The sequence below is a fragment of the Dipodomys merriami genome, unplaced genomic scaffold (genome assembly GCF_024711535.1).
Source record: "Dipodomys merriami isolate MVZ:Mamm:240054 unplaced genomic scaffold, mDipMer1.0.p SCAF_485, whole genome shotgun sequence".
In the NCBI taxonomy this organism is placed as follows: Eukaryota; Metazoa; Chordata; class Mammalia; order Rodentia; family Heteromyidae; genus Dipodomys; species Dipodomys merriami.
Genome location: NW_027206052.1, coordinates 405,316 through 418,189, shown reverse-complemented (window position 1 = coordinate 418,189; position 12,874 = coordinate 405,316). Strand labels below are relative to the sequence as shown.

Below are 12,874 nucleotides of genomic sequence, written 5' to 3'. Positions count from 1 at the left end.
TAAAATGTTCTATCTGCTCAGTGGCAGAATTGGACATTTTTAAAAGTTCAGAAATAACGCACAATAGTAGACATTTTATTCAAGAATGCAGATGAAGATTGAAGACATGGCTCAATTGGTAGAGAGCCTGCCTAGCAACTACATTCATGAATTCAAACCCCAGTAAACACACACACACACACACACATACACACACACACACACACATACACACACACATACACACACACACACATACACACACACACACACACACACACACACACACAGAGGAATGGAGATGATACATTGAACTGCAGTGAGAATTATTTCTTCTCATTTATATGAATTCCAAATGAGAAAATAAGTCTTATTTCTAATCTACTTTATCATTCAAGTTTCTGTTTCTAAGTGCTTAACATGAAGGAGTATTACCTTATTATTTTTTTTCTTTTGGTTAGTTGTGGGGCTTGAAGTCTGGGCCTGGGCACTATCCCTCAGCTCATCAGCTCAAGGCTAGCACTCCACTTGAGCCACATTGCCACTTCTGGTTTTCTGGTAGTTTATTGGAGATAAGTCTCATGGACTTTTCTTTTTTTTTGGGGTCCAGTAGTGGGGCCTGAACTCTGGGCCTGGGCGCTGTCCCTCACTCTTCAGCTCAAGGCTAGCGCTCTACCACTTGAGCCACAGTGCCACTTCTGTCTTTTTTCTTTTTGCTTATGTGGTGCTGAGGAATCGAACCCAGGGTCTCAGGCATGCAAGGCAAGCACTCTACCACTGAGCCACCTTCTCAGCCCTTCTCATGAACTTTTCTGGGGCTGGCTTTGAACCTCAATCCTCAGAACTCAGTCTCCTGACTAGCTAGGATTACAGGTGTGAGCCACCTAATAATCTAAAGTTCATTACCTTTAGCATCCAATGCTCTCACCATCAGCTCCAGAGGTGAATCATCTACATAGAGTTCTCGGGTCCGAGACACAATTTCAATGTTGTCTATGACATCAACTTTAACATCACAACGTAGTTCATGGTCAGTTACTATAATAAATCCAAAAATTCAATAGGTCATAAATCTATTGTATGTCCCACATGCACAAAGTTTATTTTAAAGATTATTTTTAGAAAGCTGGACATCAGTAGCTCAATAGCTCACACCTGGTCATAGGGCTTGAACTCTGGGCTTGGGCACTGTCCTTGCGCTCTTCAGCTCAAGGCGAGCACTCTACTGCTTGAGCCACAGAGCCACTTCCAGTTTTCTAGTGGTTTATTGGAGATAAGAGTCTCACAGGGGGGGGGGGGGGTGGCTGGGAAGGTGGCTCATTGGTAGAGTGCTTGCCTTGCATGCTTGAGGCCCTGGAGGCCCTGGGTTCGATTCCTCAACACCACATAAGCAAAAAGAAAAAAAAAGCCAGAAGTGGCGCTGTGGCTCAAGTGGTAGAGCGCTAGCCTTGAGCTGAAGAGCTGAGGGACAGCACCCAGGCCCAGAGTTCAGGCCCCACGACCGGACCCAAAAAAAAAAAATTAAATTAAATTAAAAAAAAAAAAGAGTTGCACAGACTTTCCTACCTGGGCTGGCTTTAAACCACGATCCTCAGATATCAGCCTTCTTAATAGCTAGGATTACAGGCGTGAGCCACCAGTACTCAGCAAATCTAAAACTCGTATTGCTTGAGCTGTGGCTCTAGTGGTAGAGTGCTAGCCTTGAGCAAAACAAAATTAAACCAAAAAAAAAAAAACCAACAAAAAACAAAACACGATTATAAAACAAAAAATTTGATAGCCAGGCGCTGGTGGCTCATGCCTCTAATCCTAGCTACTCAGGAGGCTGAGAACTGAGGATCATGGTTCAAAGCCAGCCTAGGCAGGAAAGTCCATGAGACTCTATTTTTTTTTTGGTTGGTCATGGGGCTTGAACTCAGTCTAGGAGCTGTCCCTCAGCTCTTCAACTCAAGGCTAACGCTCTACCACTTGAGCCACAGCGCCACTTCCAGCTTCTTCTGTGTATGTTGTGCTGAGGAATCAAACCCAGGGCCTCATGCATGCAAGGCAAGCACTCTACCACTGAGCCACCTTCCCAGCCCTATGAGACTTGTATCTCCAATAAACCACCAGAAAACCGAAAGTGATGCTGTGGCTCAAGTGGTATAGTGCTCTCCTTGAGCTGAAGAGTGCAGTGGCAGTGACCAGGCCCAGAGTTCGAGTGTCACAACTAGCCAAAAAAAAAAAAGACTATGATGACTGTTTTTCCCTGTAGAAGAAAAAAACAGGCGCAGGACGGGGGGGGGGGGGGGGTTGTGTGTGGAGAGAGAAAGTGGGAGAAAAGTGAGAGACACAAGAAATGTACTCATTACCTCACATACGTAACCATAACCCCTCTGTATATCACCTTGAAAATAAAATAATTTTTTTTAAAAAGAAAAAACAAAATTATAAGATATAAGAACTTCTGTTCAGGGGCTGGGAAGGTGGCTCAGTGGTAGAGCGCTTGCCTTGCATGCCTGAGGCCCTGGGTTTGATTCCTCAGCACCACATAAGCAAAAAGAAAAAAGCCGGAAGTGGCGCTGTGGCTCAAGTGGTAGAGCGCTAGCCTTGAGCTGAAGAGCTGAGGGACAGCGCCCAGGCCCAGAGTTCAGGCCCCACAACTGGACCAAAAAAAAAAAAAAAGAACTTCTGTTCAAGCCAGGCGCTGGTGGTTCACATCTGTTATCCTAGCTACTCAGGAGGCTGAAATCTGAGGTTCAGAAGTGGAGTTGTAGCTCAAGTGGTAGAGTGTTTGCCTTGAGTAAAAGGAGCTTAGAGACAGTGCCCAGATCTACAGTTCAAGGCCCAGGACCGGGGAGTGGGGGGAGTGAGAATTTCTGTTCATAATAAAAGACACTACCCCACTGGGTCTTAAACATTGATCTGTTATAATATTTTACTCATATATGACAAAATGAGTTTTGAAATAGGAAATATTACCATTAAATTGCATTTAATTATTTTACTAACTAGTTAAATACATTGCAACTACATAAATATACTGCTTACTTAGTTTTTTCTTTTTTTGGGTCCGGTTGTGGGGCCTGAACTATGGGTCTGGGCGCTGTCCCTCAGCTCTTCAGCTCAAGGCTAGTGCTCTACCACTTGAGCTACAGCGCCACTTCAGGCTTTTTTCTTTTTGCTTATGTAGTGCTGAGGAATCAAACCCAGGGCCTCGAGCATGCAAGGCAAGCGTTCTACCACTGAACCACCTTCCCAGCCCCCTTACTTAGTTTTTAAGTGGTAAAAAAGTCCTTTTTCATAGTTTATGAAATGAAGATGTAAGTAGATTTTTAAAAATATATTTAGTAAAGTAAAATGTTAGAAAACCTATGTTAATTATATTTAGACCGTGTTCATCACCAGGCATTTATCAAAACTTTCAGTCATATAGGCCTATGAATATGGCAACACAGTACTAGAAATACAGAGATAACAAAGATTCATATGCTGATCTGGATACAAATCTGATATGAATACAAATACCATTTTTTCTTGTTTTTTCTGTTTCTTTTTTTTGGTCGGTCATGGGGCTTGAACTCTGGGCTTGGGCGCTGTCCCTGTGCTCTTCAGCTCAAGGCAAGCGTTCTATCACTTGAGCTACAGTGCCACTTCCAGTTTTCTGGTGGCTTATTGGAGATAAGAGTTTCATGGACTTTCATGCCCGGGCTGACTTTGAACTGTGATTCTCAGATCTCAGCCTCCTCAGTAGCTAGGATTACAGATGTAAGCCACAGGTGCCTGGCTGTTTTTTCTTTTTTAAAGTAGTCTTTTTTTTTTTTCTTCCTTGATTCAAACTAGGGTTTCCATGGCATAAGGTATTATTCTAGGTTCTGGATCTTTGCCTATCTAGAGAGATAGTTATGTAAGCAAATACATATCTGATACATGTATGTATACATGTGTATCAATATTTATATGCATCTATATATAACATAGCTATGAAAGTCAAGAATATGAAGCCACAGTTAAAATATATATTGCAGAAATACTTTTTAAATGTTTTCATTTAATGCCAACATTATTTGTGTTAATCTTCTATACAACATATCAGATTATGCCACCCAAAAGTGATAGTCTGTTCTTAACCTACCTACTTCTCGAGCAAGAATAATGCTGCTGAGTCGTATAGGTTGGGTAGATTCAGCAATGAGAACAGCTCTTTGGGAACATAAGGTGCCATTTTCATATAGAGGCTCAACAGTAACTGCATCATGATGGGTGGAATGCCTGCCAGAAAAAAATACTTAAAGAAGTATAAGGTCCAGAGGTCAAATGCTCATACCACTGCAATCAGAAAAAAAATTAACTTTAGTGGAAAAGATGTCTATGCTTCTCTTCTGGTCCTGGGGCTTGAACTCAGGGCCTGGGCTATCTATGTTCCTGAGTTTCTTTTGATCAAGGCTAATGCTCAGCCACTTGATCTACACCTCCACATCCACCTCTTTTGGTAGTTTTAGTGGAGAGAAGAGTCTCACAGACTTTTCTGCCCTGACTGGCTTTGAACTAAGAACCTCAGATCTCAGCCTCCTGAGTAGCTAGATTACAGGCCTGAGCCAGTGGTGTCCAGTTACCAGGTATTTTTTGTTGTTGTTGTCATTGTTGGTCACTGGGCTTGAACTCTGGGCTTAAACGCTGTCCCTCAGCTCTTCAGCTCAAGGTGAGCGCTCTACTACTTGAGCCACAGCGCCACTTCCTGTTTTTTGGTGGTTAATTGGACTTTGCCCAGGCTGGCTTTGAACTGCAATCCTCAGATCTCAGCCTCCTGAGTAACTAGGATTACTGGCGTGAGCCACCAGCACCCGGCTACCAGTTATTCTTAAATGGCACTCTTTAAACAAGGAACATTGCTTATGTATCAGAATTGAAATAGAAGAGAGGACTGGAATGTAGCTCAGTAGTAAAGTGCTTGCCTAGAAAATGCAACATACTGGGTTCGATTCCCAGGACCAAAAAAAAAAAAAAAAACTAACAACAACAACAACCAAAAAACCAACAAAAACCAAAACCAAAAACCCCAAACAACTTAAAGAAACACAACAAAATAAAATGGGAGAAATGTAGCTAAACCTTTCTCTAATCATTCTGTAGTGCAAAGTCCTGAATTAATTCCTCCTTTAGTGTATAAAGTAAGATTAAAGCAGGCTAGCAGTGTGGCTCAAGTGGAGGGGTGCCTGGTAGAGAGCCTGCTTAGGAAGCACAATGTCTGAGTTCTCTCTCTCTCTCTCCCTCTCTGTCTCTAACATTAATGCTACGTAAAAATAGCATTGAAGGTTGATTGTAGTGGTTTACATCTATAATCTCGGCATTTGGGAGACCAAGGCAATAGAACCTAGATTTTGAGGTCAGCCTGGGCTGTCCAGCGAGACTGTCAAAAATGAATATAGCGGGCTGGGAAGGTGGCTCAGTGGTAGAGCTCTTGCCTTGCATGCATGAGGCCCTGGGTTCGATTCCTCAGCACCACATAAGCAAAAAGAAAAAAGCCGGAAGTGGCGCTGTGGCTCAAGTGGTAGAGCGCTAGCCTTAAGCTGAAGAGCTGAGGGACAGCGCCCAGGCCCAGAGTTCTGGCCCCACAACTGGACCCCCCCAAAAAAAAAATGAATATAGCATAGATGTTGTATTTCCAATAAGATAGGACTATGTATCTCATACCTTGAGAAATGATTTCCTTAATCCAATAAACTGAGCTATTTAAGATGTTGAAGTTGCCTAAATTATTACTGAGTCCAAACCAAAATACAAAAACCCATTATTTTGTATGAACAGAAGGAATAGCTTTTCATTGTTTTTCTTTTTTGGGGGGAGGGGCTGGGAGGACATGGGGGCAATACTGGGGCACAAGCTCAGGGCCTCAGGCTCTTGTTTTGGTTTTTTCTCCTTAAAGCTGGCACTCTACCAGTTGAACCATACATCTATTTCTGACATTTTGCCGATTAATTGGAGTTAAGCGGAGTTTTCTGCTAGAGCTGGCTTTGAACATCCATCCTTAGATTTCAGCCACTATGTAGCTAAGGAATACCTTTCAATACTAGAAAGATTATTTTGTATCATCCAGGAAATATACCACACCAGATCTTTTTTCTTTCTTTTTTTTTTTTTGTCTGTCGTGGGGCTTGAACTCTGGGCCTGGGCGCTGTCCCTCAGCTCTTCAGCTCAAGGCGAGCGCTCTACCACTTGAGCTACAGCGCCACTTCCGGTTTTCTGGTGGTTTATTGGAGATAGGAGTCTCACGGTCTCTCCTGCCCGGGCTGGCTTTGAACCGCAATCCTCAGATCTCAGCCTCCTGAGTAGCTAGGATTACAGGCGTGAGCCACCAGCGCCCGGCTTTTTTCTTTTTCTTTTTTAAGAGATTGAATTGGGAATCTTTATTAGAAAGCTGGTGACTGCAGGTGGACTCATGTTCCAAAGAACCTGTAGCTAACACTGGATCATTTTATAAGCCAAATTTCCTTATGCTTACTCATTAAATGAGGTGGACTGACTGAAAAAACACAGAACTCTTGTTTTTTCACACTAAAAAGAACAATAAGCCAGGCGCCAGTGGCTTGCGCCTGTAATCCTAGCTACTCAGGAGCCTGAGATCTGAGGATCTCAGTTTGAAGCCAGCTGGGGCATAAAAGTCCCTTTGAGACTCTTATCTCTGGAAGTGGCACTGTGGCTCAAGTTTTAGAGCATAAAGCAGCTGAGGGACAGCATTCAGGCCCTGAGTTTAAGCCCCAAGACCGTCAAAAGCAAAAAACCCACCTCTTTTTGGTATTTTTTCCCTCCCCTCCAAAACTGGTGTTTGAACCCAGGGTTCCAGGCTCTACCACTTGAGCCATGGCTCCCAGCCCTTTATTGATTGATTGATTGATTGCTTTTACTTTCCAGATAAGTGTCTTGTACTTTATTTCTGTATTTTGTCAGAGGTCAGTCTCAGACCATGATCCTTCTATCTATTCTGAGTAGCCGGGATTATAGCCATGTATCTCCATACCTAGTCATCTTTCTCTTGAGACAGTAAGAAACCCATTTCACTTATTTTTTTATTTTTATTTTTTTGGTTGGCCGTGGGGCTTGAACTCTGGGCCTGGGCGCTGTCCCTCAGCTCTTCAGCTCAAGGCGAGCACTCTACCTCTTGAGCTACAGCACCACTTCCTCCATTTCACTTATAATGAAACTAAGCTCTGGTATATTCTAGTTCACTTCGATTAGGTTCTCAGGAGAGTGAAGCAGGAAGATAATGAGTTTAACACCAATCTGAGGCACAGGTTAAGACACAATAAAACCCTGCCTCAAAAATCAAAGCAACAGGGCTGGGAAGGTGGCTCAGAGAGCGCTTGCCTTGCATGCATGAGGCCCTGGGTTCGATTCCTCAGCACCACATAAGCAAAAACAAAAAGCTGGAAGTGGGGCTGTGGCTCAAGTGGTAGAGAGCTAGCCTTGAGCTGAAGAGCTGAGGGACAGCGCCCAGGCCCAGAGTTCAAGCCCCATGACCGACAAAAAAAAAAAAAAAAAAAAATCAGAGAAACAATCTGGGCACTGGTGGTGTCATACCTATTATCTGAGCTACTCGGGAGGCTGAGATCTGAAGTTTGCAGTTCAAAGCCAGCCATGGCACGAAAGTTCCTGAGATTCCTATTTCCAATAAACTACTCAGAAAAAGCCTAAGTGGCACTGTGGCTCAAGTGGTAGAGTACTAGCTTTGAGCAAAAGAAGCTCAGAGACAGCACCCAGAGCCTGAGCTCAAACTCCAGGACAAAAGAAAGAAAAGAAAGAAAGGAAGGATGGGCTAGGAAGGTGGCTCAGTGGTAGAGTGCTTGCCTTGCATGCATGAGGCCCTGGGTTCAATTCCTCAGCACCACATAAACAAAAAGAAAAAAGCCAGAAGTGGCATTGTGGCTCAAGTGGTAGAGCACTAGCCTTGAGCTGAAGAGCTGAGGGACAGCGCCCAGGTCCAGAGTTCAGGCCCCACGACCAGATCCCCCCCCCCCCAAAAAAAAAGGAAGGAAGGAAGGAGAAAAAAAAAGAAAAGGAACTCTTATTTTTTACTGGCTTTTTCTGTGGTTAATTGGAGATAAGAATCTCACAGACATTCTTTAGGGGACTGGCTTCCAACCAGGATCCTCAGATCTCAGCCTCCTGATTATAGGCATAAAAGATCCTGCCTTTACATCAAATATCCCTTGTCTTCAAACTCTGTAAATCCCTTGCTGTAAGAGGAGAAAGACCTTTTTTGTTGTTGTTGTTGGTCGTGGGGCTTGAACTCTGGGCCTGGGCGCTGTCCCTCAGCTCTTCAGCTCAAGGCTAGCGCTCTACCACTTGATCTATAGCGCCACCTCTGGTTGGAGATGAGTCTCCTGGACTTTCCTGCCCAGGCTGGCTTTGAACCGCGTTCCTCAGATCTCAGCCTCCTGAATAGCTAGGATTACAGGCTTAAGTCACCAGTGCCCGGGAGGAGAAACTTTTATATGACACAGGCAGATCTCATCTCCACGCAAGGTAAACCTCACAGTACACTTCATGGTCTCTGAGCCTATTTCCTTCTAAATTGGGACTAACAGTACATAAGACTGTAAAGAGTGAATGGGAGTATGCTCAAGTGGTTGGACACAAGGAACCCTCTCCCCCGCCAAAGTACTGAATATTGAAGTAAATCATGCAAAGTATTTACAGTTAGGAACTCGATAGCTGTTGATTTGATACCTATCGCACACTGAATAGGAATCTTCATACCCCAGGTCTTTCTGATCTTAAAGTTTCTTCAGATCATGAAAACTCTTACCCTAGTTCTTACATATTGAGTCCCTCATAGTTAAGAGCCATCAATACCTACAGCTTTCTGAGGCAGGGCTTCCTTGTGCCCTGATTGCTAGAGAGCTGCTCACTCTGACCATTAGGCACCCCTCAGGGAGAAGGCCCGACCCTCCCCACCAGAGTAGAACACGCCCTGTTCAGAAACCTTCACCTCCACTGTTCTCCAGGTAATCACACGTCCTTCCCGCCGGGGGCTTACACAGGTCACCCCCTACCCTTACTGGATGGTGTGGAAACGCATAGCCCTGTGACCTCCACCCCCCTCACCAAGTGTAGCAGCCTCGCTGCGCTTCGAGGAGGAAAGGCACACGGCCTGGCTCCCGGCCGAAGGGTAGCAACACCTGCGGCACGTTAAGTTTGTTGGCTAGGGTCCCAAGCAAAAACAGCAACAGCAAAAGGAGGCGATGTAGAGACAAGCAGAAAAAGAGCCCGAAAGCTTGGCGCTCCGACATCCCACTCATGGCGACTGATCAGGTCCCAACTTCCCGCGCAACCAACATCCACCCCAGCACCGAAATTGGACCAATCAGCAGCCACAACGCAGGCAGGAGGTGGGACTTCTCCCTTGCTTGGAATTGTGGGATCCCCCCCCCCCCCGCCCCCAAGTGGGTCTGCAAGCCTATATTACATTTCTTGGGAGGTCGGTTGTGGAGCTTGAACTCAGGGCCTGGGCGCTGCCCCTCAGCTCTTTAGCTCAAGGCGAGCGCTCTACCACTTGAGCCACAGCACCACTTCCAGTTTTCTGAGTGGGTTATTGAAGAAAAGAGTCTCACAGAGTTTCCTGCTGGGCTAGCTTTGAACCATGATCCTCAGATCTCAGTCTCCGGAGTAGCTAGGATTACAGGCGTGAGCCACCGACGCCTGGCTTACGTTACAGAAATTTTAGGCTTTAACCAAGCTACCCATTTAATGATTCCATTCCTAAATACTGGATGATAGTCCTTTGTAATGTTAAGAAACAGGCAGTCTACAAAGACCAACTCATTTCTCCCAGCTTGATTTCTCATTCTCTTGTCTGACTCATACTTTTTTTTTTAGGTATCTTTTGTTATTCACAATCATTTCCAGTCAGCATTGGCCTAAGTCTATAAACGGAAAAACGTTCCAGTGTCTAGTATATAAACAGCTGCACTTTGTAAAGAGAGGCCTGTAATCTTTGCCAGGAAATAAGATTCATGCCCCTCTTGAAGGCCAGACTACAGGAAATGCCATACACCAAGAGGCAGCTTTGAAAGTCATCATCCACTTACTACAGCCTGCCTCTAAACTAATACTCTGGGAGTACTTAAGTAACTGTTTTCTTCAAATATCCAATAGAATAGCAACTGAAGGGCTGTTTCAATCAAACATTAATGAGTATGTGATCAACATCACCTACAAAGAATGTAGTTTGCAAGAATGAATTCATAGCTGGACACCAGTGGCTTATGAATATGATCCTAGCTCCTAAGGAGCCTGAGACCTGACATTACAGAAGCCAGATAGGGCAGACAAACCTGTACAACTCTTGCCTCCTACTGATCTGCAGTGCAAGAGCTCAAAGCTCAGAGTTCATACCCCAGTATGGGCACACACCACAAACACAGAAAATAATAAATTCTATGGTCCACATGGAGCCATTTTACGGAGTGCCTGGTCCCCCATTGAATCTGTAGGGTTTGCCAGGCAAAGGAGATTGGGTTGGGCAGATGGTACCTCAATAGAAGAACATGAAGACCTCCCACTGGCGATCCCTCCTGAAGGAGGAGCAGGAGGTGATGTTGGCAGCCCCCAACCATCTGAGGTGACAACAGGTGCTCTGGACTACCTGTGCAGACAGTTCCAGAGGAAGCTGCTCCTAAGAATAGCCTCAACCTGGGGGCAGACCCATCCTGGAAACTCCAGAGCTAGAGCATCAAGGCCTCCAAGCTGCAGCTTGCTCAGTTAACATCTTGGGTGTCATGTTCCAGAGGATCCAGCAGTCCTGCCAAAGTGGAACCAAGTGGATGATGGAGACAGGTGACTGCAAGGAGGAAGAGAGGGAAGAAAGGCACCTCCTAGCCTAAGCCAGAGGAGCATCAAGTTATGTGGAGCCACCTGGGACTCAAGAGAGGGAGCACTCCTGACTCTCTGTCCAGTTGCCATGACCCCACCAGCTGCAGTGGCTGAGGAGGGAGGCTTCCTTCCAGAGCCCCTACTCCTCAGTAGAACCTGGAACCAGTGGGTGTATAAATCCAGCATTTCCAGAAGCTATTCACAAAACTGGAAGAGGCTATCACAGCTGCAGAGCAGTGACATGGCCAACCCCCTCATTCATGACTGAGGACAAGGCCCTGCACGATATCTGCTGCCCACCCAAGACCTTCCTGGAGGAAACACGAGTTATCACGCCTGGGCCACAAATTCTGATTAACCTGGCATGCTGCTGTCTCAGCCATGCCTGGGCCTAGCAATGACCCCTGCTACATCCTGGAATGACTTGGGGAGATGCAGAAATTGCTCATTTTCCCCCAGAAGACTCGAGCATAAAACTCATCACACACCAGTCTTGTGGTTGCCTCTGAGCCCTTTGGGGTTTACTCCTCTGAGCAGGAGTAAAGGCTTGAGGAAATCATCATAAACTCATACCCTACATTTCCAGGGTAGTTCAGGGGATCCATGTTTCATTCCTGCTCCCTGCCCTGAAGGGAGAGGAGTTAGTCCAGACTTTATTAACATGGTGCTTATTTATCAGACAGGAGGCATTGTGGGTAGGGTAGGTTTCTGCCCTTCATAAATTATTTAAGGATGTGTTTCCTAGATCACACTTTTTCATAATAAACATTTTATATGCACACACACAAATATGGTTGTAAAAAAAAGTTGGTGCCGGGCACTGGTGGCTCATGCCTGTAATCCTAGCTACTCAGCAGGCTGAGATCCGAGGATCACTGTTCAAAGTCAGCCCAGGCAGGAAAGTTAGTGGGACTCTAATCTCCAATAAACCACTAGAAAACCGGAAGTGGTGCTGTGGCTCAAGTGGTAGAGTGCTCACCTTGAGCTGAAGAGCTGAGGGACAGCGCCCAGGCCCAGAGTTCAAGCTCCGGAACCCACACACACACACACAAAAAAGGTGACTCACACCTGTAATCCTAACTACCGAGGAGCCTGACATCTGTAAGACTGCAGTTTGAGGACAGCACTTGCAGAAAGGTCTGCTAGACTCCATCCCTATAATAACTAACAAAAAACCAGGCTGGAAGTTTGACTCAAGTGGTAGAATACCAGCTGAATTTAGAGTTCAAACTCCTGAACCAGGGGAAACAAATGTGTACACACAGCCAGGCATTGAGCTCGGTGGCAGTGGCTATGCCTGTAATCCTAGATACTCAGGAGGCCGAGATCTGAGGATCGCGGGTCAAAACCAGCCCAGGTAGGAAAGTCCTTGAAACTCTTTTATAACCAAATAGCCACTAGAAGAACAGGAAGTAGTTATAGCTCAAATTGGTAGAGTGCTAGCCTTGAGCAAAAGAGCTTTGGTGCCCAGGCCCTGAGTTCAAGCCCCATGACCAACAACAAAAAATGTGTATACACACACACACACACACACTATTTGGCTTGACATCAGCATTAAACTTAGTAACCTAAAGAAAGCCTGGCACATAAAAATATTTCTAGGGGCTGGGAAGGTGGCTCAGTGGTAGAGCGCTTGCCTTGCATGCATGAGGCCCTGGGTTCGATTCCTCAGCACCACATAATCAAAAAGAAAAAAGCTGGAAGTGGCGCTGTGGCTCAAGTAGTAGAGTGCTAGTATTGAGATGAAGAACTGAGGGACAGTGCCCAGGCCTAGAGTTCAGGCCCTACGACTGGACACCCCCCAAAAAATATATATATATATGCATTTCTAATCTTCACATTAACCTTGAGAGTACATGTTAACTCCACTTTATAGACAATGACACCAAGTGATTTATTTCCAGACATAGGAGCTGAGCTTTGAACCCATTTCCACTTCCAAGGTATGTGCTCTCTACACTAAATCCTGATACCACCACTCAGAAAGTTCTGACTTTTCAACCCAAATACCATAGCTCCTGTGGAAAAAGCACATTTGGATTAA

General features: G+C 45.2%; 1 protein-coding gene and 1 pseudogene across 1 annotated transcript in view; one reads left to right on the top strand and one right to left on the bottom strand.

The window, feature by feature from the left end:
• LOC138809111 (nuclear pore membrane glycoprotein 210-like) overlaps positions 1-9,257 on the bottom strand; it is a 90,616-nt gene extending 81,359 nt beyond the window's left edge. Inside the window, exons 1-3 of the mRNA XM_069995520.1 lie at positions 9,064-9,257; positions 4,094-4,230; positions 886-1,017 (exon numbers count right to left, since the gene is read on the bottom strand). Of these exons, the coding sequence (XP_069851621.1) occupies positions 886-1,017; positions 4,094-4,230; positions 9,064-9,257 (463 nt within the window). The remainder of the gene's footprint in view (positions 1-885; positions 1,018-4,093; positions 4,231-9,063) is intronic.
• A 1,227-nt stretch (positions 9,258-10,484) lies between these two features.
• On the top strand, positions 10,485-11,070 carry LOC138809128 (protein PIMREG pseudogene; annotated as a pseudogene).
• The last annotated feature ends 1,804 nt before the right edge of the window (positions 11,071-12,874 follow it).